At 40.0% G+C, this 24,521-nt stretch overlaps 2 protein-coding genes and 1 long non-coding RNA gene across 4 annotated transcripts; 1 reads left to right on the top strand and 2 right to left on the bottom strand.

Moving 5' to 3' along the window:
- Positions 1 to 5,288: 5,288 nt before the first annotated feature.
- LOC311509610 lies at positions 5,289 to 7,521 on the bottom strand. The gene is made up of 3 exons (XR_014699851.1): positions 7,127 to 7,521; positions 6,157 to 6,254; positions 5,289 to 6,065 (listed from the first exon to the last, which is right to left on the bottom strand). It is a non-coding gene; the product is annotated as an uncharacterized lncRNA (long non-coding RNA).
- A 1,952-nt stretch (positions 7,522 to 9,473) lies between these two features.
- On the bottom strand, positions 9,474 to 15,550 carry LOC311509438 (kynureninase-like). Of its 2 annotated transcripts, XM_084574651.1 has the most exons (12): positions 14,618 to 15,550; positions 12,723 to 12,784; positions 12,560 to 12,631; positions 12,100 to 12,174; positions 11,765 to 11,911; positions 11,554 to 11,652; positions 11,407 to 11,480; positions 11,270 to 11,322; positions 11,073 to 11,158; positions 10,730 to 10,960; positions 10,491 to 10,651; positions 9,474 to 9,944 (listed from the first exon to the last, which is right to left on the bottom strand). In XM_084574651.1, the coding sequence occupies exons 2-11, from the start codon at positions 12,756 to 12,758 to the stop codon at positions 10,517 to 10,519; spliced, it is 1,008 nt and encodes a 335-aa protein (XP_084430777.1). In that variant the 5' UTR covers positions 12,759 to 12,784; positions 14,618 to 15,550; the 3' UTR covers positions 9,474 to 9,944; positions 10,491 to 10,516. The 2 variants fall into 2 exon arrangements, with proteins under 2 accessions (XP_084430777.1, XP_084430776.1); XM_084574650.1 differs by having other exon boundaries at positions 9,474 to 10,651; positions 14,618 to 15,549.
- Positions 15,551 to 15,658: 108 nt separating this feature from the next.
- kynu (kynureninase) lies at positions 15,659 to 21,722 on the top strand. Its single transcript, XM_084574369.1, has 13 exons — positions 15,659 to 16,415; positions 16,512 to 16,632; positions 16,712 to 16,794; positions 18,413 to 18,474; positions 18,566 to 18,637; positions 19,023 to 19,097; positions 19,285 to 19,431; positions 19,544 to 19,642; positions 19,716 to 19,789; positions 19,874 to 19,926; positions 20,038 to 20,123; positions 20,237 to 20,467; positions 20,546 to 21,722. The coding sequence occupies exons 1-13, from the start codon at positions 16,247 to 16,249 to the stop codon at positions 20,678 to 20,680; spliced, it is 1,407 nt and encodes a 468-aa protein (XP_084430495.1). The 5' UTR covers positions 15,659 to 16,246; the 3' UTR covers positions 20,681 to 21,722.
- The last annotated feature ends 2,799 nt before the right edge of the window (positions 21,723 to 24,521 follow it).

Genomic DNA, 24,521 nt, shown 5'->3' on the forward strand with positions numbered 1-24,521 from the left:
GTATAGTATGTCAAAAAAATCATAAAAAATATCATAGTATAGTATGTCGAAAAAAGTCATAAAAATGTCATAGTATAGTTTGTTGAAAAAAAGCATAAAAAATGTCATAGTAGTATGTCGAGAAAAATCATAAAAATGTCAGAATAGAATGTTGGGGGGAAAAAGTCATACTATAGTATGTCGAAAAAAGTCATAAAAAATGTCATAGTATAGTATGTCAAAAAAGTCATAAAAATGTCAGAATAGAATGTTGAAAAAAAGTCATAAAAATGTCAGAATAGAATGTCAAAAAATGTAATAGTATAGGATGTGTAGGATGCCTCGGATTGCGCAGTCTCGCACAAACTAGGCTCGTGTCCTTGGCGTGTGCCTGTGGCTAACTCTCTGTATGGCATCAATTGTTGGTTGTGTACATTTGTATCATCTGTCCTAATCTTCCATAGCCTGTATTTCACATATGAGTGTAACCAGGGTTGGGTCAGATTACTTTGAAATGTAATCGATTACTGATTACAGATTACATGGCAAATTTTGTAATCAGTAACGTAATCTATTGGATTACCCAAAACATGTAACGTAATCTGATTACTTTAGGATTACTTTTTACACAACTTGTACAAGACATACACAATCTTATTTTCCTCTGTCTTTAATTCAAAGTTGTGGCGATGTTGCCAAGTACTGAACGTATTTTTGCCGACTGGAACAGGTCTATTCCCAGATAGCAAGAGGCTGGCGGACCACCGTCAGCCCACTGGGGATAGACCTGGCAGTCTGCTGGAGTTTTGCTCATCGGTTCACTGGCGGTCCGCGAGCGAGTTGTCGTCAAATGCCCCAATATTTTGTCACTATTGGTCTAAAACCTTTTTCATTTATTCAGTTATACTTCATCCATCACTTTAATAACATTTCATGTATTTTCTTAATATTCATGATAAGTTAAATTTCAAGAGATGGTGGTCCAACGGTGGACCACAAGTGGCATGCCACCAGTGGTCTGCTATCTGCCAATCTGATTTTGCTATCTGGGTTGGTTGACGTTGACGGTTCCTCCATCTTGGGTTTTGATTTGAACCTTTTTCTTGTCAAGAAACTACACAGGCAAATGGATGATAATGACATCTAGTGAACAAACAAATGGGCTGCTTGTCAAATGAAAACACTGGCTAGGCTATCATAAAAAAGTTGCATTGTTTGCATGATAAAATGTAATCAGGTAATCCCCAACAATGTAACTGTAATCTAATTTCGCATTTTTGTATTGTAGTCTGGGCTGATTACAGTTACTTGATTTTTGTAATCTGATTACGTAATCTAGATTACATGTAATCAGTTACTACCCAACCCTGAGTGTAACATATTCAGTCTTGTTGATCTGACATTAAACCGCACTGAAAAACAAGGAGATGAGGCAGCCAGTACTTGTGCCTCATGGAAGAGGGCGCTAGTGAGCCACTGGTTCATGCTGTTGCTCTTCTTCTACGCTGAGTAAACTGTACTGTCGCGGTCCGTTTATTGGGAATTTTTCTAAAACATTAGTTTACCTGGCAGTACAAAATCACTAATAATGTTAATTATTATGACAAAGTCGAGTACTTTTGAAATACTTGAGGCGTTTATTAAACTTTATTTAGTTTTTGGATATTAGTATTAACCGGAAGTGCTAAACAGGTGTCGGTTAATTAACCTGATGAGCGTTGAGCATGCAACGTAACTTCAATCTCGAGCTAAGATTTGGTTTGTTTTAAAATAAAATAACTTGCGACTCTATGAAGAGGAAATACATGAAACAATAGACACGAAGACATCGAGAGTTATGTCCAGGTACAGTAATATTCCGTGTTACAGCAGCTACCTGCCCTGACTACCTGTTCGTGTTTACCTGTTAGCTTCGAAGCTAATAGCGGTGTAGCTTGTGTTGTTTTGCTAAAGTTGAGAAGAAATATTCTGTAGCTTTGCACCTGCTTCATCTGAATTGTCAATATTAATAGTAATGCTGTTATATTTTGAAAGCAGTTGAAGATCACACAATTGAATTAATTTATATTTAATAAAAATATCATGGTATACGTTGTAAAAAAAAAAAAAAATTAATGTCAGTTTCTTAAAACTCAATCGAAGAGAGAAAAACAACACTTTTTTAAATAAAATAAATAAAATAGAATGTAAACCGGAAACAACTCAGACTTTATTGTAAGGATTACGTTGATAAAACATTAGTTTACCTGACAGTCCAAAATCACTAATAATTATTATAATTTAGGATTTGAATAACAAAGACAGGTACTTTTTAAAAAACTTGGGCAGTTAGTTTATTTAACTTTATTTAGTTTTTGGATACTGGCACTAACCGGAAGTAGTGACCAGGTGTCCGTTAATTAGCCTGATTAACGTAACTTCGGTCTCGAGGTGTTGTTTGTCTTAAGATAAAACATTTTGTGACTCTATGAAGAGGAAATAAAAAACAGACACGAAGACATCGAGAGTTATGTCCAGGTACAGTAATATCCCGTGTTAAAGTTGTCAGCTACCTGCCCTGACTACCTGTTCGTGTTTACCTGTTAGCTTTGAAGCTAATAGCGGTGTAGCTTGTGTTGTTTTGCTGAAGCTGAGAAGAAATATTCTGTAGCTTTGCACCTGCTTCATCTGAAATACCAGTATTAATCGTAATATTGTTATTTTATATTTTTAACGAAGTTGAACAAATGTTAACGTTTACTGTAGCTAAGACTTAAAAATAATATATTTATTTAATTATTTTATGCACCTGGAGGAGATGTTTACATTTAACTGCAATGCTTTCGTGTAATTCAATCGAAGAGACAAAAAGAACAAACATTTTTAAAATAAAATAAAATAAAATGAACCGGAAGCAACTCACTGACTTTATTGTATATAAAGGATTACGTTGATGAATAAAACAATCGTTTACCTGACAGTACAAAATCACTAATAATTATTAAAATTAGGACTTAAATAACAAAGACGAGTACTTTTTTAGAGTACACCTGAGGAGTTTATTATTATTTAGATTTTGGATCTAAGCAATAACCGGAAGTAGTGAACAGGTGTCGGTTAATTAACCTGATTAACGTAACTTTGGTCTCAAGCTAACGTGTTGTTTGTCTTAAGATACAATATCTTGAGACTGTATGAAGAGGAAATTAAAAAAAATAACTAATTAAAATAGACATGAAGACAGAGTTATGTCCAGGTACAGTAATGTCTAACTACCTGTTCGTGTTTACCTGTTAGCATCGAAGCTAATAGAGGAGTAGCTTGTGTTGTTTTGCTAAAGTTAAGAAGAAATATTCTGCATCTTTGCACCTGCTTCTGAAATTAAACTGGTTTGAACATCGATTCAATATCAATCGTAATAGTTTACTGTTATTTTATATTTTGAACGAAGTTGAATAAATGTTAACATGTCCATACAGTACCAAGCCAAGACTTAAATTTATAAATATGTTTAATAAATGATGTTCAGGAAAACAGTCAGTGATGCAGTGAGTCTCCACCAGGACCAAGCCCTGTTGTTACTCCTGAAATCCTGCTCAGAGAAGACGGAGAGGTCAGAGACTTCACGGTAAATCCTGCAGGGATTCAGGATTCATACAGTTCACACTAAATGAATAAAAACATTTTGATTTCATTTGACCCTTGTGCATGTCCTCATCTCTGTTCCAGATTAACTTCAGCATGGACTCATGGAGAGACAGGTCTTAGAAGTGCTCCGTGGTGTTCACCAAACCAACAGATGATCCCTCTGCTTCTTCTGGGACTCTGAGCCAAGCGGTGACTGACCAGGACGCTGGAAAGTGACCCAAGCCCAGGACATGTGTCTGATCTGGAGGATGAAACACAGCCAGCGTCTAACTGCAGGTGTGTTGGCTGCTGTCGTCAGATACAGTCATGTTTCAGGATGATGTGAAATGGTTTCCTCAACTTTAGTTGCACTGCTGACGAGAATATGACTGAGGAGTCATTAGTGTCTCTTTATCCACTGACTAATGATCAAATTATCATCTACATTTGTCCTTTAATGAGAGGATGTCTCTTCTTTATTGGAAGATCTGTTGTGTGACACCCTGTGGGCCTCAAGGCCTGTTGTCTGTTAAAGATGGCTACTAGGATCTGGGGAGGGGCTTATTTTCCCTTATTGCTGACACCTGTTACCGCCCACCTATATATACACTGGGGCAGGCAGTCTCAATCTCTCTCTCTCTCTCCTTTCTGGGTTGTGGTTTGAAGGAACACAAGGGTTTGATTGTTCTCGCTTTTGTGCAGTACTGTTTGAGTTTTACTTTGAAAGAAACGTGTGTGGTCTCCACATTTTGTCCTTCCTCTGAGCCAGGTCGTGACAGTTGGAAGAGTAGATCTAATATGATATGAAGAAACTGAACACTAACTTTCAGCATCAACATGAGCTAAAGTTTAATATGTTTATCACGTGAGACATGAGACATCAACACATCCTCCTCCTTCTGTTTCAGGTGGGTCTGTGGGATTCTCCTGGTTGCTGCCAGCGTGCTGGGCATCATGTGTTGGTCTCCTCCAACTTGAGAAACTGTTCAACAGCATCAGGAGCATCCAGTTCTTCACGGTAAGTTCAGCTTTTTGTTGTCTTCTTTCTGTCTGGTGGAAAAGTATGCATTTTTATTTAATCACCTGTTGTAAATGATCTGAAATCAAGAACAGTAAACTGATGTATGTTTGTAGCAGGTGGGGGAACACGCTGATGGACGAGCGCCATCTACTGCAGCCTTCAGGACAGCGCCGCAGAGAAGAACCTAGACGTGACGCTCTGAGGGCAGCTCTGCCAATCATGTCATGTGTGTTTGTGACTAAATGGAATGTTTTAATAAAAGTCAGAAAAAACAGCTGGATGTGTTTCTGGTCATTGATAATATTGAGTGAATGCTGCTTTTTAAAACATGAACTCTACAGCTCTGACTGTTAGAGAGTTGAACAAAAGGTAAAAGTAAAGCTAAAACACTTAGCTGTTAGAGAGTTAAACCGTTAGAGAATTTAACAAAAGGTAATGCGTGGTTTGTGAGAGGCTTTGCCTCTCACAAACCACGCCGGTTTTTAAGATCGATGAGAGGGGGGAGGTGGGTTTGTGAGAGGCTTCGCTTCGCTCCGCCTCTCACAAACCCACCTCCCCCCTCTCACCTGTGGTTGGGAGGGAGTCTTTGAGAGAGAGTTGAGAGGTGGGGTTTGAGAGGCGAAGCGAAGCGAAGCCTCTCAAACCCCACCTCTCACCTGTCTTCGCAACTGATACTTTGAGCTTGACACTCTGGGGATTGAACTCCTGATCTTATGGTTCGTGGACAGCTTGCTTTACCCACTGAGCTATGCCACCCACCCACCCTACTATGATTCTTTCTCTGAAATAACTCAGGTGGTGAGGAGGACTGTCTGACCTGGAGATGAACACACAACCTCCAAAACTTCACCACACCTGAGTGACACGGTCAACGACAGACAAACGTCCTTTTAAAGCCTCAGACTGATGTTTCACCACAAAACCTGGCTGCTGCTGAAATCACTTTTACAACAGGGACAAAATATTATGAACAATCCAGATAAAAAAATAAATCAGTCATTCTTTGTTTGACAGAGAAGCTTTTATTTTCTCCACAAACATTAAATCACATTTTAATACACTTTCCTCTTAGGCCTCACTGTGGAAGTACATTTTATCATTTAATAAAAATAAATCTGTCCAATGAAAGTGACTCTTATTTACAATTACTACCGTTTCACAGTAGTCGTTTTTTTACTACTGGCTGCAGGTACAAGAATATATTTCACTGTGCATTGTACTATGTATAACTGTGCATGCAACAAATAAAACCTATCCATCTGTCTATCTTAGTTTCTCTACCGTTTCTGCGGAGACTGTGCTGACCTGATGTCAGAAGGTTTCTCTGTGAAGCTCATGATGAGACGAGCTCTGAGGAAAGGTACAGTATGAGAAGGTGACGAAGTCAGACGACGACTCATCTTCAGTTTTCATCTGGAAACTCATCGAAACGAAAAGACGACGACACATCCTGGATTTACTGAAGGAGGAAGAGGACACAGAGACACAGAAACATTTAGAGGATTCATCAACGTCCACAAAATTCGAATTAATCTGAAAAGTGACTGAACTCAGTCTAAATGACATGAACAGCTACAAACAAACAAGAGGAGGACGTTCCATGTGGAGTCAACCAGGAGTTCCCGCCTCAGACGTTGATCATTTGTTCCTGTTGAAGAGTTAACATATGTGATGGAAAGTTCAAAATATTAGAGACGCCGTTTATCTAATTAGAGCTGCTTTTACAGACGGAGCCTCAACATTTTAATTTACAGACCAAGTATTGATTTAAACACTCCATCTACATTATTCTTCTTATTTACAGACAGATACTAACTTGATGTTCAAGTTCCTGTCAGATTTAACTCTGACATGACTGTATGCAGACAGGTGTTTGATTTTTATTATTTTATATTTCTGCTGCATCACTTTTAAATAAAGGTTCATCTCATCTTAAATAATCGCCCCGTGTCTCTATAATTTTGAGATGATCAGTAATAGACTGAACTGTCAGGACATTTGTTTCTGCAGTGATCAGATCAACAACTTTGTACATCAGATACTTTACTTATCAGTTTTATTGTTGATAAAATACAGAAAATCTGCTTTAAATCGACATTTATTTTGTCAGTTTATTATTTTTCTAAATGCAGGTGGATTTCACCAACGTGTCTGAAATGTCCGATTTGTCCTGAATGCAGCGGATTTAGCAGGAAGTGGAGACAGCAGAGCAGCAGTCAATGGCAGCAACACGTTGCCTCTGTCCGTGTGTTGGTTTAATGTTTCTACAGTGAGTTGACCAACTGTCAGTCAGTTCAGTGACTTAGTGGTGAACACTGAGACTGAGAGGAAGCAGCAGGTCAGTCTGCAGAGTCTGCTTTTACTCTTTAACGAGTCAATTCAACAGTCAGAGGCGGGAGGACGCTCGCTGCTCTGAAAACAGACTCACCTGCGCAGGTGAACGCAGCCTGTTCATCAACACAAACACTGCAAACAAACCGACACCAGAGTAAAGGAGAAGAATGAGAGGAACGTTTTTACCTTCAGCAGGAGAGAAGAAGCCACGACGATGAGACTGAAACATCCAGAGGAACAGGAGGAGGAGGAGGAGTGATGAAGCTCAGATACATTAGAGTCACACCTGATCCTGATCGATGTAATCAACACAGAGGACAGGAAGTGGTTAGAAACTACCGCGATCACTGCCCTCCAGTGGTCACCGCCAGTAACTACATATATAGGTATCCTAGTAACTCCTTGTTCTTAGGTCCTCTCTTCTCAGTGGCTCTGGAGCTGTGGCTCATGATGTGAAGCCTTTCCTCAGAGATTATGAAGGTTTGGGTTAAAGCTCTGGATGTATAAATCCATTGTGAATATTAATACCAAGATGACAGACTGAAAAGATGTAAAAATAGGTATGTTAGGTAAGTGTTGTATGAGCTCTGGCTTAGAGGCTTGGAGTTAGGTGGAGGAAGCTTTTGGGGCTTCTTCCTCAAAAAAAAATTCAAAGCTTCAAAGCCTCAAAGACAGACACTACCAGTGACATCCAGTGGTCATCTGCAACTATAGCAGCCTTCCAATGATTCACACACCATGCTGAATCCAGTTCCACAAACAACAACAAAAAAACAAAGTCAGTCAAGACAGAAAGGCTTTAAGAAAGAGAGGAAGCATGTGGGTGAATAGCTCAGGCTGTTAGAAGAGTGTTTGGAGAGTCTTAAGACATGGGTTCAAACCTTTTGACAGTCAGTGACTTCTGAAGTCCAACACTCAAACTAAAGACTGAAAGGCTCAAAGAAAGACTGGGAACACATGGAGAAATAGCTCGGGGGGGGGGGCAAGAGGCGAAGTGTTTTAAGAGACACATATATATATATAAACATACACACACACACACACACACACATATATATCTTAAAACGTCATAGTATAGCATGTTGAGAAAAATCCTAAAAAAATGTCATAGTATAGTATGTCGAAAAATCATAAAAAATGTCATACTATATTCTGTCGAATAAAACATCATAGTATAACATGTCGAGAAAAAATCTTAAAAAATGTCATAGTATAGTATGTCAAATAAAACCTCATAGTATAGTATGTCGAGAAAAATCCTAACGTCATTTTATGGTATGTTGGAAAAAATCTTAAAAAATGTCACAGTATAGTATGTCGAATAAAACGTCACAGTATAGTATGTCGAGAAAAATCCTAAAAAATGTCATAGAATAGTATAGTATGTTAGCCTGGCTGACGCGACTGCACATCTCAATGAGATGCTGGTCTGGAAACTACGTGTTTATTTTCTCGTATTTGAGGCGTGGTTTTACAAATGCCTAGAGCCGTTTATTGGGCGCTACGAATGTCTATCAAATGCGCCTGGTAATTCCCATGCTGCCTTGCGCGCGATTCATAGCCAAAGCCTGTTGGTAGCAGAGCAAACACATCCTTCTTGGCAAAGAAGTCTTTCAACGCCAAACGTTGCTCTTTTTTAAAAATAAACTTGCGTTCTAAGCTACTTAAAACACTGTCTAAGGCTGCATCGAACGGTAACGTTAGGTCCGCTGCCATGTTGAATTAACACACTACAAGCTTCGGTGTCGCGCATAGACGTCGTCATCGTCTTGCTGCCCCCCCCGTTCTGTGATTGGTTCCCTATCTCAGGAGAAAATATGGGCGATGGTTTCCAGACTGCTTTTGCAGCGAGAATGAAATCGCGCGCAAAGCAGTATGGGAACACCCAGGCTAATAGTATGTCGGAAAAAATCCTAAAAAATGTCATAGCATAGTATGTCAACAAAAATCTAAAAAAAATGTCATAGTATAGTATGTCAACAAAAATCTAAAAAAAAATGTCATAGTACAGTATGTCGAAAAAAAATCATAAAAAATGTGGGACTCACCCTCTGATCACCTCCTTCCCTGTGAGGATCCAGTTTCTTAGTAAGGTGCCTCAGACAGACACGAGGCCCATCACGTTAGGAACGACCAGCAGAATCCCACCAGCGTCTCCAGATTTAGGAGGTGGACCCACCTGGAACAGAAAGAGGGAGGAGAAGCTGCTTTCATGTGTCAAATGACTCTTACGTATTTAAAGTTCTGATCACCTGAATATTAGAGCATCCCAACTGTGAAGCACGGGGTGGAGGGGCAGCGTCATGTTCTGGGGGGTGTTTTGCTGCAAGAATGACTGGTGCTCTTCAGAAAATACACCGTGTCACGAGGAACAAAGAGTATGTGGATATACCGTGGTCTTACAAACGGACCATGAACAGAAGAATACTTCCAAACTTCCTCCAGTTCTATCTGGAAGTATCAACTAACATTTCTGCAACTTCTCCTTAGAAGCAGAGAAAATAAAACAAAAAACAGAATCGAAGAAAAGTAATAGCGTCTTTATTTGGATTTACAATTGGTCACATTTGCACAAATAAAATCTATTTTTTTTCTCCATACAGTTAAAATATTTGTTCATCATACATGTGTACGCAAATATATGCAATGAGAAAACATTACAACAACTTTTACATGAGTTTACATTTGATGGCTGCAGGTTTTTGGAAAATATCTGGACAGCGCTACATATATGTGCATACAGTTCAATACTGTTATGTACATTTGAGGTATGTTTTGCATAGATATATATGTGAAACAAATATATAGTTCTTCTTAGCCTCCCAGCTAACAGTAGCGGTTTCTAGCCTCCTAGACCAGCGAGCCCATGGCCATCATTACAACATTAAATCTGCATATTATTCTTTGTATTTCATTTTACAGCACAGTCACTTTAAGCTCAAGAAAGAAGCCTCAGGAAAGACAATAGCCGCCTCTCTTCAATTATTTATTCTCACATCTACCCCTAAAATGAAAAAAATAATAAAATAAATGACAAATGCTAATTGTGGTCCATCCCCCAGCTGGGCATCTGAGTGCTCATTAGTTTTAAAGAAGGCTAATCCATTTAGGTTTCTGCATATTGATATGCCAGTTGTGTCTAATGGTGGAACAGGCATCCGTCAAGGTAATAGAGCATAAACACCTGCAGGAGCATTAGGGGGAAGTCAGCCTGGTAATAAAGTAGGTGTTAATTGGTGAGGGGAGGACTGTCGGCTAACTCATGTGTGTAATGTAGAGGCGGGTGAAGAGGAGAGGAGGGGGAGGATTCATCAGATTTCACCCTAAAAATCATGTCACTTAGAAAACCCCACGCTGTGAGCTGCTTTTGAATTTACTGCTAGACATTATCTACAAATATTGTTTTAAAGTTAAAAATGACGTAGTGTAAAGCCAATTAGAAAATAATCAATTTGTGTAAATTAAACAGTTAAAATGTAACGTTGGTTATTTAAACCGTCTCTAAGTTGATTATTAAAGCGTCTGAGGTGAAGCCTCTACTTCAGTGTACCTGCAGGACTTGGCTGCAGTCAGACGCTACTTCCCGACTCGTAGCTGGTCGCTGGCGGCGAGAGCTGCTCCTAGAGTTTCGATGAAGCGGTGGACGTCGCTGAAGGAGTTGTAGAGCGGCACCGGAGCGACTCTCAGCACGCTGGGTTCCCTCATGTCGCACTGAGCAGCAGGAAAAAGAAAATCACAGTCACGAAGAGTCAGTTTATAAAAAGATGCAGTCGTTTATCAGCTACTCACAGCGACACCCCTCTTCTCCAGCTCCTGATGGACACTTCTGATGGGGACGGAGAAGGAGAGCGACAGCTGGCAGCCTCTCTGCTGAGGGTCCGAGGGCGTGATGACGCGGACGTGAGGTTTGTGAGGCTGAGCCGGGTCCTCGGTGTAGTGCTGCTGGATCAGATACTCCAGATACCCCGTCAGCAGGAGGGACTTCCTGCGCAGCGCCTGCATGCTGCTCATGTTGAACACCTGGATGTGGAGAAAGCCTTCAGACATCATCTCTGCACGTTGTTGTGGAAGAAAATCAACCTAAACCTTCCATGAAACTAGAAAACCAGAATGCATGTTTGTAGGGCAGTACCTCCAAACTGGCCTGCAGGGGGCAGACCAGCAGGATGGGCTGGTTGGACAGTCTGAAGCCGCTCACTCCGGGCTGCAGCTGCAACACTGAAAACAGAAAAAGGGTCAGAAACATGAAGATGGATCCTGGTGTAATATCCAATGAGAGCACAAGATGGCAGCGTGCAGCAAGAAAGCAGCTGAGAGGATCTTCTTTACCGTTATTCATCTGGAAACGAGTTTTCAGGTCGTGTCCCCACCATCCCACCAGCCTGAAGAGTTAAAGAGAGGGGTTAAAGGATCATCAGGAAACACTTGGAGTTTATTCTCTCATCATTTCTTGGAGTGTTCCTTACGCTGGTTTGATGGTGTCTTTATGTTTCTCGTGGACAAATGCTCCAGCCAGACCACCAGCACCTGAGTTTATATACTGCAAACATAAAGAGACAGAAAGTCATCTCACAGCACTTTCCTCAACTCAGTTCTGTTTCCTGTCAGCTGACCTTGTAGGTGCACCAGCAGGCGAAGTCCACGCCCCAGTCGTGCAGCTTCAGCTCCGCATTTCCTACAGCGTGGGCGCAGTCGAAGCCGACGAAGCATCCCTGACAGACGCGCAGAGAAAGGATTAAAGCTTCTCTGAATTATCAGGATGAACATTTATTTTATTGTTACAGAAATCTAACACTTGGACACTTGTGAGCATCTCCTCTTTACCTTCCTCTGGCCGGCCTCAGTTATGGCGGCCATGTTGAACAGCTGACCGGTGTAATACTGAACGCCGCTGAACATCACCACGGCGATGGAGTCTCCCTCCTTCTCGATCACCTCCAGGATGTCCTCCGTCCTCAGAGTGTCCTCCCCCTGACCAGACAGGAAGCAGAATCAGTGCTCATGTTGTGTCTCCAGGTTACCTCTGATATTTAAGATTTACCTCCAATACATTTAATTATCACTGGAATCAAGATTTGGAGCTTTTCAGATAAAACTCTGTGAGAGTGTGATACTTTCCCAGCTGAGGACTGAGTTCTGGGTAAACATGTGGGGCGTACCGGTCTGGGTGAGAGCATCAGCATGCTCTGATGAGGGTCGAATCCTCTCAGGACGATCTGAGACTCTATAGCGTACTGAGGACACAAGAGACAGATTCAGCTTCATAACAACGACACCGAAGAGTTGATTTATGCCACAGACGAGTCAGACTGAGATTTAAATCTTTTAAAGGCCACACAAGACCTGACATTTACAAAACTACAACAGATTTCTCACGACGTGCAAATAAACGTCATGAAAACCACAAAAAAGCTTTGAAACACAAGAAAACATGAATCTCAATCATGATGATCTGGTTTCTCATGTGAAGCTCGCTGCATTTTAAATAACTCCAGAATAAATCATCTTAAAGCTGTGGATCTCAATCTGAGGATAAATAAATCAGTAAAATAAAAGGAAGAGGACAAACTGCAGCCTTAGCTAACCAGTGAACAAACCACAACCAGTGGATGGACTCACATGATCTGAAGGAAAGGCCTTGTGCTCCAGGAGGATTTTGTGTCGAGCTGCAGTTGGTTTATAGAAAGAAAGCTGCAGGATAAAGACATGAAATGATCCTTAGACTTCTTCTTCATCTGCTCCTTTTTGTTATTCCAGGTGTCGTGTCTTTTTATTTACTTACCAGCAGAAGGTGTAAATTAACCGTCAGTCCGTTCATCAGCGCCACCTCCTCAGTTTTAGCTCCTGAGAAACAAAATAAAAATCCTTCAAACAGTCTGGAGCTGGGTTTTAAACACAATTAATAATTCCTGAAACACTGGGAATAAAAACTCATGTAGGGCTCAGACTGATCAGAACATTAACATCAGTTCTTGTCTCTGTCTTATTACATATACCAGGCCTCCATGTGAACTCTGGACTCTAGAAAACAGACCTGGACAGAAGAGTGCAGTGACCTGAACACAGAAAGATGATGAGGAACGTTGCAAAACCAGTGCTGAAGAACGGACCTCTGGATTCAAGCGTTTAACTCTCAGCTACGACCAGGACGAGTGAGATTAAAGTGACTTAATATCACTGATGAACGTCAAACAGGTTCTGCAGCAGGACAACAAGGAGCCGTCCAGAAAAAATATCTGCAACAGCTGTTCTGACCTCAGCATCGTGGAGCCAGTCACTGAACGTACATGCAAGGTGACGTTAGACCAGTTTAGTCCAGAATCAGACCCAAACCAGTCCAAAAACCAAGGCTAAAATTCAGGACCAAAACCAACTAAAGCTCAGCTCAGAACCAGACTAGTCCACAGCTGGTCCAAAAAAGAGAAAAACTTGATGTATACAGCCAACCGAAAGATAAAAACCAAGCCCAAAACTAGTTCAGACTTCACATCTAAAACCAGCCTGAAATCAGTTTAAAAGCCAACCAAAAACCAGTCTAAAACCAGGACAAATACCAAGGGTAGAACTAGTCCCACACCATCTGAAACACAAGCCCAAAACCAAAAGTTAAAATAATCTAAAGCAAAAGTTCAAAACTAAAGAAATATCAAACTAAAGATTATGATCTGGATTTTATAATTAAAATATAAAAGTATAGTATGTCGAACAAAATCATAAAAAAACGTCATAGTATAGTATGTCGAGAAAAATCATAAATGTCATAGAATAGTACGTCCAAAAAAACGTCATACTATAATATGTCGAAAAAACCTCATAGTACAATATGTCGAAAAAAATCGTACAAAATGTCTTAGTATAATATGTCAAAAAAACGTCATAGTATAGTATGTCGAAAAAAATCCAAAAAACCAAGGCTAAAATTCAGGACCAAAACCAACTAAAGCTCAGCTCAGAACCAGACTAAAACTAGTCCACAGCTGGTCCAAAAAAGACAACAACTTGATGTATACAGCCAACCGAAAGATAAAAACCAAGCCCAAAACTAGTTCAGACTTCACATCTAAAACTGAAATCAGTTTAAAAGCCAACCAAAAACCAGTCTAAAACCAGGACAAATACCAAGGGTAGAACTAGTCCCACACCATCTGAAACACAAGCCCAAAACCAAAAGTTAAAATAATCTAAAGCAAAAGTTCAAAACTAAAGAAATATCAAACTAAAGATTATGATCTGGATTTTATAATTTAAAAAAAAAAAAAAAAACATTTAACAGGTTTTAAATAATATCTTAACACCCTTTTACATCAACAAGTGAAGCAGTAAACAAAGAGCCTGTCACTCAGTATGTTCCCGTTACAAATCTCGCGAGATCTCCAGCTAATTTGGGAAACAAAACACCTGGCGTCTAATTAGATAATTTTAACATCTTTAAAATGTTGATAAAGTTATTTTAAAGCAATTTAACTCCAACGTTACAATAACAGTGATAAACTGTGAATCTCAGTGAGCTAACACAACATAACGGTTCACGTAGCTAACGTTAGCATTAGCTTTGATAACGATACACCGATACACATTGCAGGGGGCAGAGCGTTACAACTTTACAAGGTTCAAAGTAAAACTCATTGTCAACAATCAGCTACTTATGTCAACTTGTAAAAAGATGAGTTTACTTACATTTCCTGTCGTCTTGCAACGTTTTATTTGTGTTTTAATCCTAATTCTCCGACGCTGTTTCCACAAACGTTGATGTCATCAAAGGCCCGCTACGTTCACTTGTGTTTCCGCTTGTAAAAAGTCTTCCAGGTCAGGGTATATCCAGTAAATACAGTTAAAAACAAAGTCAGCTGGACTTGTTTGAGTTGTCTAGGAGACTTTTCATCCGAGCCTTCAGGTGTAAGTAACAGGTGGCAGGTTTAGGAGTTTAATTGGAACACCTGTGGGTGGTGCTCACCTGGAACCCACGTGACTAGAGTCTATACCTGACAACACACTTCAGCACAAAGGAGGTGGACGCTAATTATCAGCCACTTAAAGTCTTAACACTTGTCCCTAAAAGTTTCTCGGTTGATTTAGGAGTTTCAGGACATAAATGGGTCAATAGAGGACCACTAGTTGTGAAACACAAGTCCAATACAAAGTCTACAACTGGCCCAGTCTAGAATCTGCACCAAACCAGTCAAAAACCAACAAAAATCTTTTTTACTGCATCAAATGTTTTAACAATTATAATTTACTGCATACAAAACAAGATGCACAAGTTGTATTTTACTGTAAAAATCAAAAACATGATCCTCTCTCTGATTTCAGCTGCCGTCCCGTCCTTGCCATCCCGTCTGGTAATGGATGACCCCAGGACTTGCTGGGCACAGCATCCACCTTCGATGCTCCTTCGTCCCGCCATCATGGAGCCAGACGCTGGGCTTCCAGGTGGTCTGGGCCACTCTGAAGCCCTTCTCCACGGTGAAGACTGAAATATTATACTTGTGTATGGAATAAAATCATCTGGAGTTAAATGTCTGTTGTTTTTTATTTACTATACTTTGCTGCCATCCAGTGGGAACACTGAGTCATGGAGGGCATTTATACTTGCACGCATTTACAGATTTATGCAGCTCTCTGTGACTTTTGAGAGAAGAAATAAGACAGTAACATACTATTTCTTTATTTAGAAGTAGTTAAACAAAAACTAACATGAATATCAGCTACATTTAATGGTCTAACGTGTTTTTCCAGCCTTGCAAAACTTCTCACTCTACGTTTGAATTTACACAAAAGTGAAACCACATAAAAATGGGGAACTAATCCCTGTTCTGTGTACACAGAAGGACATTTGACTGCAGGGATTAGTCTGATCCAGGAAGCGTTAATAAAGAGGCACCGTCTGTATCTCTCCAGAACAATCATTAACCTGACAGCGCTCGCAGAGGGGTTAAAGAGCATTTCCAGAGCAGAGGATTCACTCGGTGTGACGGCTGCTAGTCGAGAGGAAGCTCATCTGCAAAAACCACAGTGAGTACAACTTCCACTTTATGAACTGGCATTTAATCGATTGTTTAAGTGTGAGATAAAACTGTTTACATGGGTCAAACTAAAACCAGGGTTGAACAGAAGTTAAACAAATTCAACATGTGATCTTTTGACCTCTGGATAAAGTTCCGCATTTAAAAATCAAGCAGTAAAATAAACGTTTTCACAGCAAGAGGGAGCTGAAGGTTAAAGCCATGAAAGAAAACAGTGATATTTTAAGAAGAATTATCTTTGCAACCGCCGTCCCCCCTCTCTGCAGATCTGCTGCACATCATAATGGATGAGTTTGACGCCTCAAATCCCAGAGAAACCGTGGAGCGAGTGTCGGCGTCGCTGGGCTGCAGCCCGACCTCTGCAGAAGTTGCCGCGTACTTCGACGAACACGACAAACTGCGACATCTCCGGGAGAAATTCCTGGTGCCTAAAATTGCAGATTTGCCTCCTTGTGAGTCAAGTTAGATTTAAGATGGAGGAGCATTTGAGGTTGTTTAATGATGTCAAAATGATTCAGGTGTCTTTTTTCTTTTGCACGTATCCGTAGCTGACCTCTCGCTGGGTGATGGCACCAAGGACTGCGTCTACCTCGCCGGGAACTCTTGTGGGCTTCAGCCCAAAATGGCCCGGAAATACCTGGAAGAGGAGCTGGAGAAGTGGGCCAAAATGTATGCTATAAACTAACACCTGTTAGTTAATGAACTACTTCTTCAAACAATGGCATTGTTCTAAAGCAGTCTTTTACAGGGGGGTCCACGGCCACATGGAGGGCTCACGACCTTGGGCGTGGGCTGAAAACGACATTGAGGAAATGATGGCTAGAATTGTTGGTAAGAAACGCTGAGATCTGAGTCCGGCGCTGGTTTTATTTGAGCACAACTGTGAAATCTGAAAACTGAATGACTAAAGAACACGACCAAAACAAAGGCAACCTGAAGATATTTCATCCAACTAGTTCTTCTAAATGTGGAGAGGAGTTTAGATGTTTATTTGGAACATCTTTTAGGGGACAGGTGTTAAGACTTTAAGTGGCTGATAATTGGTGTCCACCTCCTTTATGCTTAAGCGTAACAGATTCTAGTCACGTGGTTTCCAGGTGAGCACCACCCACAGGTGTTCCAATTAAACTCCGAAACCTGCCACCTGTTACTTACACCTGAAGACTCGGATGAAACGTCTCCTTGACAACTCAAACAAGTCCAGCTGACTTTGTTTTTAACTTTATTTACTGGATATACCCTGACCTGGAAGACTGAGAACCTTCTCAGCCTTTTTACAAGCGGAAACACAAGTGAACGTAGCGGGCTTTGAACGCACCATTAATCACATCAACGTTTGTGGAAACAGCGTCGGAGAATTAGGATTAAAACACAAATAAAACGTTGCAAGACGACAGGAAATGTAAGTAAACTCACCCATTTAAAACTTGACATAAGTAACTGATTGTTGGCGATGAGTTTTACTTTGATTCTTGTGAAGATCTAACGCTCTGCCTCCTGCAAGGTGTATCGTCAGGTGTTAGCTCACTAGTTTTCACAGTTTGTCATTGTTATTGTAAAGTGGCGATAAAATTGCATTAAATTAACGCTGATCAACTCGTTGCAGATGCTAAAATGAATAATTAGACGCCAGGTGTTTTGTTTCTCCAAATTATCTGGAGATCTCGCGAGATTTGTGACGGGAACATGTCTTTGTTTACTGCTCCATTTGTTGATATAAAAAGGTGTTAAGATATTATTTAAGGCCTGTTTAACGTCCAATTTTAAATCTGTACATGTGTCAATATTTTAATTATAAAATCCAGATCATAATCTTTGGTTTGACATTTCTTTGGAGGTGGTTTTGAATTTAGTTTTAGATTATTTTGACTTTTAGTCTTGATATTAGTCTGGTTCTGAGCTGAGCTTTATTTGGTTTTGGTTCTGAATTTTAGACTTGGTTTTTGGGGTTTTTGGACTGGTTTGGGCCTGATTCTGGACTAAACTGGTCTAACGTCACCTTGCATGTACGTTCAGTGACTGGCTCCACGATGCTGAGATCAGAACAGCTGTTGCAGATATTTTTTCTGGACGGCTCCTTGTTGTCCTGCTGCAGAACCTGTTTGACGTTCATCAGTGATATTAAGTCACTTTAATCTCACTCGTCCTGGTCGTAGCTGAGAGTTAAACGCTTGAACCCAGAGGTCCGTTCTTCAGCACTGGTTTTGCAACGTTCCTCATCATCTTTCTGTGTTCAGGTCACTGCACTCTTCTGTCCAGGTCTGTTTTCTAGAGTCCAGAGTTCACATGGAGGCCTGGTATATGTAATAAGACAGAGACAAGAACTGATGTTAATGTTCTGATCAGTCTGAGCCCTACATGAGTTTTTATTCCCAGTGTTTCTGGAATTATTAATTGTGTTTAAAACCCAGCTCCAGACTGTTTGAAGGATTTTTATTTTGTTTCTCAGGAGCTAAAACTGAGGAGGTGGCGCTGATGAACGGACTGACGGTTAATTTACACCTTCTGCTGGTAAGTAAATAAAAAGACACGACACCTGGAATAACAAAGAGGAGCAGATGAAGAAGAAGTCTAAGGATCATTTCATGTCTTTATCCTGCAGCTTTCTTTCTATAAACCAACTGCAGCTCGACACAAAATCCTCCTGGAGCACAAGGCCTTTCCTTCAGATCATGTGAGTCCATCCACTGGTTGTGGTTTGTTCACTGGTTAGCTAAGGCTGCAGTTTGTCCTGTTCCTTTTATTTTACTGATTTATTTATCCTCAGATTGAGATCCACAGCTTTAAGATGATTTATTCTGGAGTTATTTAAAATGCAGCGAGCTTCACATGAGAAACCAGATCATCATGATTGAGATTCATGTTTTCTTGTGTTTCAAAGCTTTTTTGTGGTTTTCATGACGTTTATTTGCACGTCGTGAGAAATCTGTTGTAGTTTTGTAAATGTCAGGTCTTGTGTGGCCTTTAAAAGATTTAAATCTCAGTCTGACTCGTCTGTGGCATAAATCAACTCTACGGTGTCGTTGTTAGGAAGCTGAATCTGTCTCTTGTGTCCTCAGTACGCTATAGAGTCTCAGATCATCCTGAGAGGATTCGACCCTCATCAGAGCATGCTGATGCTCTCACCCAGACCGGTACGCCCCACATGTTTACCCAGAACTCATCCTCAGCTGGGAAAGTATCACACTCTCACAGAGTTTTATCTGAAAAGCTCCAAATCTTGATTCCAGTGATAATTAAATGTATTGGAGGTAAATCTTAAATATCAGAGGTAACCTGGAGACACAACATGAGCACTGATTCTGCTTCCTGTCTGGTCAGGGGGAGGACACTCTGAGGACGGAGGACATCCTGGAGGTGATCGAGAAGGAGGGAGACTCCATCGCCGTGGTGATGTTCAGCGGCGTTCAGTATTACACCGGTCAGCTGTTCAACATGGCCGCCATAACTGAGGCCGGCCAGAGGAAGGTAAAGAGGAGATGCTCACAAGTGTCCAAGTGTTAGATTTGTGTAACAGTGAAATAAATGTTCATCCTAATAATTCAGAGAAGCATTAATCCTTTCTCTGCGCGTCTGTCAGGGATGCTTCGTCGGCTTCGACTGCGCCCACGCTGCAGGAAACGCGGAGCTGAAGCTGCACGACTGGGGCGTGGACTTCGCCTGCTGGTGCACCTACAAGGTCAGCTGACAGGAAACAGAACTGAGTTGAGGAAAGTGCTGTGAGATGACTTTCTGTCTCTTTATGTTTGCAGTATATAAACTCAGGTGCTGGTGGTCTGGCTGGAGCATTTGTCCACGAGAAACATAAAGACACCATCAAACCAGCGTAAGGAACACTCCAAGAAATGATGAGAGAATAAACTCCAAGTGTTTCCTGATGATCCTTTAACCCCTCTCTTTAACTCTTCAGGCTGGTGGGATGGTGGGGACACGACCTGAAAACTCGTTTCCAGATGAATAACGGTAAAGAAGATCCTCTCAGCTGCTTTCTTGCTGCACGCTGCCATCTTGTGCTCTCATTGGATATTACACCAGGATCCATCTTCGTGTGTTAGACCCTTCTTCTGTTTTCAGTGTTGCAGCTGCAGCCCGGAGTGAGCGGCTTCAGACTGTCCAACCAGCCCATCCTGCTGGTCTGCCCCCTGCAGGCCAGTTTGGAGGTACTGCCCTAAAAAACATGCATTCTGGTTTTCTAGTTTCATGGAAGGTTTAGGTTGATTTTCTTCCACAACAACGTGCAGAGATGATGTCTGAAGGCTTTCTCCACATCCAGGTGTTCAACATGAGCAGCATGCAGGCGCTGCGCAGGAAGTCCCTCCTGCTGACGGGGTATCTGGAGTATCTGATCCAGCAGCACTACACCGAGGACCCAGCTCAGCCTCACAAACCTCACGTCCGCGTCATCACGCCCTCGGACCCTCAGCAGAGAGGCTGCCAGCTGTCGCTCTCCTTCTCCGTCCCCATCAGAAGAGTCCATCAGGAGCTGGAGAAGAGGGGTGTCGCTGTGAGTAGCTGATAAACGACTGCATCTTTTTATAAACTGACTCTTCGTGACTGTGATTTTCTTTTTCCTGCTGCTCAGTGCGACATGAGGGAACCCAGCGTGCTGAGAGTCGCTCCGGTGCCGCTCTACAACTCCTTCAGCGACGTCCACCGCTTCATCGAAACTCTGGGAGCAGCTCTCGCCGCCAGCGACCAGCTACGAGTCGGGAAGTAGCGTCTGACTGCAGCCAAGTCCTGCAGGTACACTGAAGTAGAGACTTCACCTCAGATGCTTTTATAATCAACTTAGAGACGGTTTAAATAACCAACGTTACATTTTAACTGTTTAATTTACACAAATTGATTATTTTCTAATTGGCTTTACACTACGTCATTTTTAACTTTAAAACAATATTTGTAGATAATGTCTAGCAGTAAATTCAAAAGCAGCTCACAGCGTGGGGTTTTCTAAGTGACATGATTTTTAGGGTGAAATCTGATGAATCCTCCCCCTCCTCTCCTCTTCACCCGCCTCTACATTACACACATGAGTTAGCCGACAGTCCTCCCCTCACCAATTAACACCTACTTTATTACCAGGCTGACTTCCCCCTAATGCTCCTGCAGGTGTTTATGCTCTATTACCTTGACGGATGCCTGTTCCACCATTAGACACAACTGGCATATCAATATGCAGAAACCTAAATGGATTAGCCTTCTTTAAAACTAATGAGCACTCAGATGCCCAGCTGGGGGATGGACCACAATTAGCATTTGTCATTTATTTTATTATTTTTTTCATTTTAGGGGTAGATGTGAGAATAAATTGAAGAGAGGCGGCTATTGTCTTTCCTGAGGCTTCTTTCTTGAGCTTAAAGTGACTGTGCTGTAAAATGAAATACAAAGAATAATATGCAGATTTAATGTTGTAATGATGGCCATGGGCTCGCTGGTCTAGGAGGCTAGAAACCACTACTATTAGCTGGGAGGCTAAGAAGAACTATATATTTGTTTCACATATATATCTATGCAAAACATACCTCAAATGTACATAACAGTATTGAACTGTATGCACATATATGTAGCGCTGTCCAGATATTTTCCAAAAACCTGCAGCCATCAAATGTAAACTCATGTAAAAGTTGTTGTAATGTTTTCTCATTGCATATATTTGCGTACACATGTATGATGAACAAATATTTTACCTGTATGGAGAAAAAAATCGATTTTATTTGTGCAAATGTGACCAATTGTAAATCCAAATAAAGACGCTATTACTTTTCTTCGATTCTGTTTTTTTTTTTTTCTGCACTTTTTAGCAGGTGGACACCTCAGGTCAGCACACAGAGTTTAATCCTTAGTAAACTGTCTTCTAAGGAGAAGTTGCAGAAATGTTAGTTGATACTTCCAGATAGAACTGGAGGAAGTTTGGAAGTATTCTTCTGTTCATGGTCCGTTTGTAAGACCACGGTATATCCACATACTCTTTGTTCCTCGTGACACGGTGTATTTTCTGAAGAGCACCAGTCATTCTTGCAGCAAAACACCCCCCAGAACATGACGCTGCCCCTCCACCCCGTGCTTCACAGTTGGGATGCTCTAATATTCAGGTGATCAGAACTTTAAATACGTAAGAGTCATTTGACACATGAAAGCAGCTTCTCCTCCCTCTTTCTGTTCCAGGTGGGTCCACCTCCTAAATCTGGAGACGCTGGTGGGATTCTGCTGGTCGTTCCTAACGTGATGGGCCTCGTGTCTGTCTGAGGCACCTTACTAAGAAACTGGATCCTCACAGGGAAGGAGGTGATCAGAGGGTGAGTCCCACATTTTTTATGATTTTGTTTTGACATACTATACTATGACATTTTTTATGATTTTTCTCAAACATGCTATACTATGACGTTTTATTCGACAGACTATACTATGACATTTTTTCAGATTTTTGTTGACATACTATTCTATGAGGTTTTTTTGACATACTATACTATGACATTTTTTATGATTTTTGTTGACATACTATACTATGAGGTTTTTTTGACAGACTATACTATGACATTTTTTCAGATTTTTGTTGACATACTATACTATGAGATTTTTTTGACATACTATACTATGACATTTTTTAGGATTTTTCTCGACATACTATACTATGACGTTTTTTTCGACGTACTGTACTAGGACATTTTTTAGGATTTTTGTTGACATACTATACTATGAGGTTTTTTCGACATACTATACTATGACATTTTTTAAGATTTTTTTCGACATACTATACTGACATTTTTTAAGATTTTTGACATTTTTTTCTGATTTTTGTTGACATACTATACTATGAGGTTTTTTCGACATACTATACTATGACATTTTTTAAGATTTTTTCCGACATACTATACTATGACATTTTTTAGGATTTTTCTCAACATACTATACTATGACGTTTTTTCCGACATACTATACTATCTCATCTTTTTCGATTTTTCTCGACATACTATACTATGACGTTTTTTTCGTCATGCTATACTATGACATTTTTTAGAATTTTTCTCGACATACTATACTATGACATTTTTTCAGATTTTTTTTTGACATACGTCGTGCTATGAGGTTTTTTTCGACATATTATACTATGACATTTTTTTTCGACATATTATAGCATGACGTTTTTTTGACGTACTATACTATGAGGTTTTCTCGACATACTATATTATGACATTTTTAGGATTTTCTATAGTATGACATTTTTTTGGGTTTTTTCCTACGACACTTTTTTCGACATACTATACTATGACATTTTTTAGGATTTTTCTCGACATACTATAGTACGACGTTTTTTCCGACATACTATACTATGACAGTTTTTCAGATTTTTTGATTTTTTTCCACATACTATACTATGACACTTTTTTCGACATACTACAGTATGACGTTTTTTTCGACGTACTATAGTATGAAGTTTTTTTCGACATTCTACTCTGACATTTTTATGATTTTTTGACGTTCGACGTTTTTGTCGAAATACTGTACTATGACGCTTTTTAAGTTGTTTTCTCGACATACTATATATAGTATGACGTTTTTTTTTGACATACCATACTATGACATTTTTTCAGATTTTTGTTGACATACTATACTATGAGGTTTTTTCGACATACTATACTATGAGGTTTTTTGTTTTTTTTGACATACTGTACTATGACATTTTTCATGCTTTTTTTCAACATACTATACTATGACGTTTTTTCGACATACTATATTGACATTTTTTTCGACATACTATACTATGACATTTTTTAGGATTTTTCTCGACATACTATAGTACGACGTTTTTTCCGACATACTATACTATGACAGTTTTTAGGATTTTTCTCGACATACTATAGTACGACGTTTTTTCCGACATACTATACTATGACAGTTTTTCAGATTTTTTGATTTTTTTCCACATACTATACTATGATGTTTTGTTCGACGTACTCTATGTGTGACGTTTTTTCAGCTTTTTCTCGACATACTATACTATGACATTTTTTATGTTTTTCGACATACTGTACTATGAAGTTTTCTCGACATACTATATATAGTATGACGTTTCATTCGGCGTACTATACTATGACGTTTTTTTTGACATACTATACTATGAGGTTTTTTCGACATACTATAATATGACGTTTCTTTCGACATACTATACTATGACATTTTTTAAGATTTTTTCCGACATACTATACTATGACGTTTTTTTTGACATGCTATACTATCTCATCTTTTTCGATTTTTCTCGACATACTATACTATGACGTTTTTTTCGTCATACCATATTATGACATTTTTTAGGATTTTTCTCGACATACTATACTATGACGTTTTTTTCGTCATACCATATTATGACATTTTTTAGGATTTTTCTCGACATACTATACTATGACATTTTTTTCGTCATACTATCCTATGACAGTTTTTCAGATTTTTGTTTTTGACATACGTCGTGCTATGAGGTTTTTTCGACATATTATAATATGACGTTTTTTTGACGTATATGAGGTTTTCTCGACATACTATACTATGACATTTTTTTGGGG

Source organism: Chelon labrosus (genome assembly GCF_963514085.1).
Source record: "Chelon labrosus genome assembly, chromosome: 24".
NCBI classification, from domain to species: domain Eukaryota; kingdom Metazoa; phylum Chordata; class Actinopteri; order Mugiliformes; family Mugilidae; genus Chelon; species Chelon labrosus.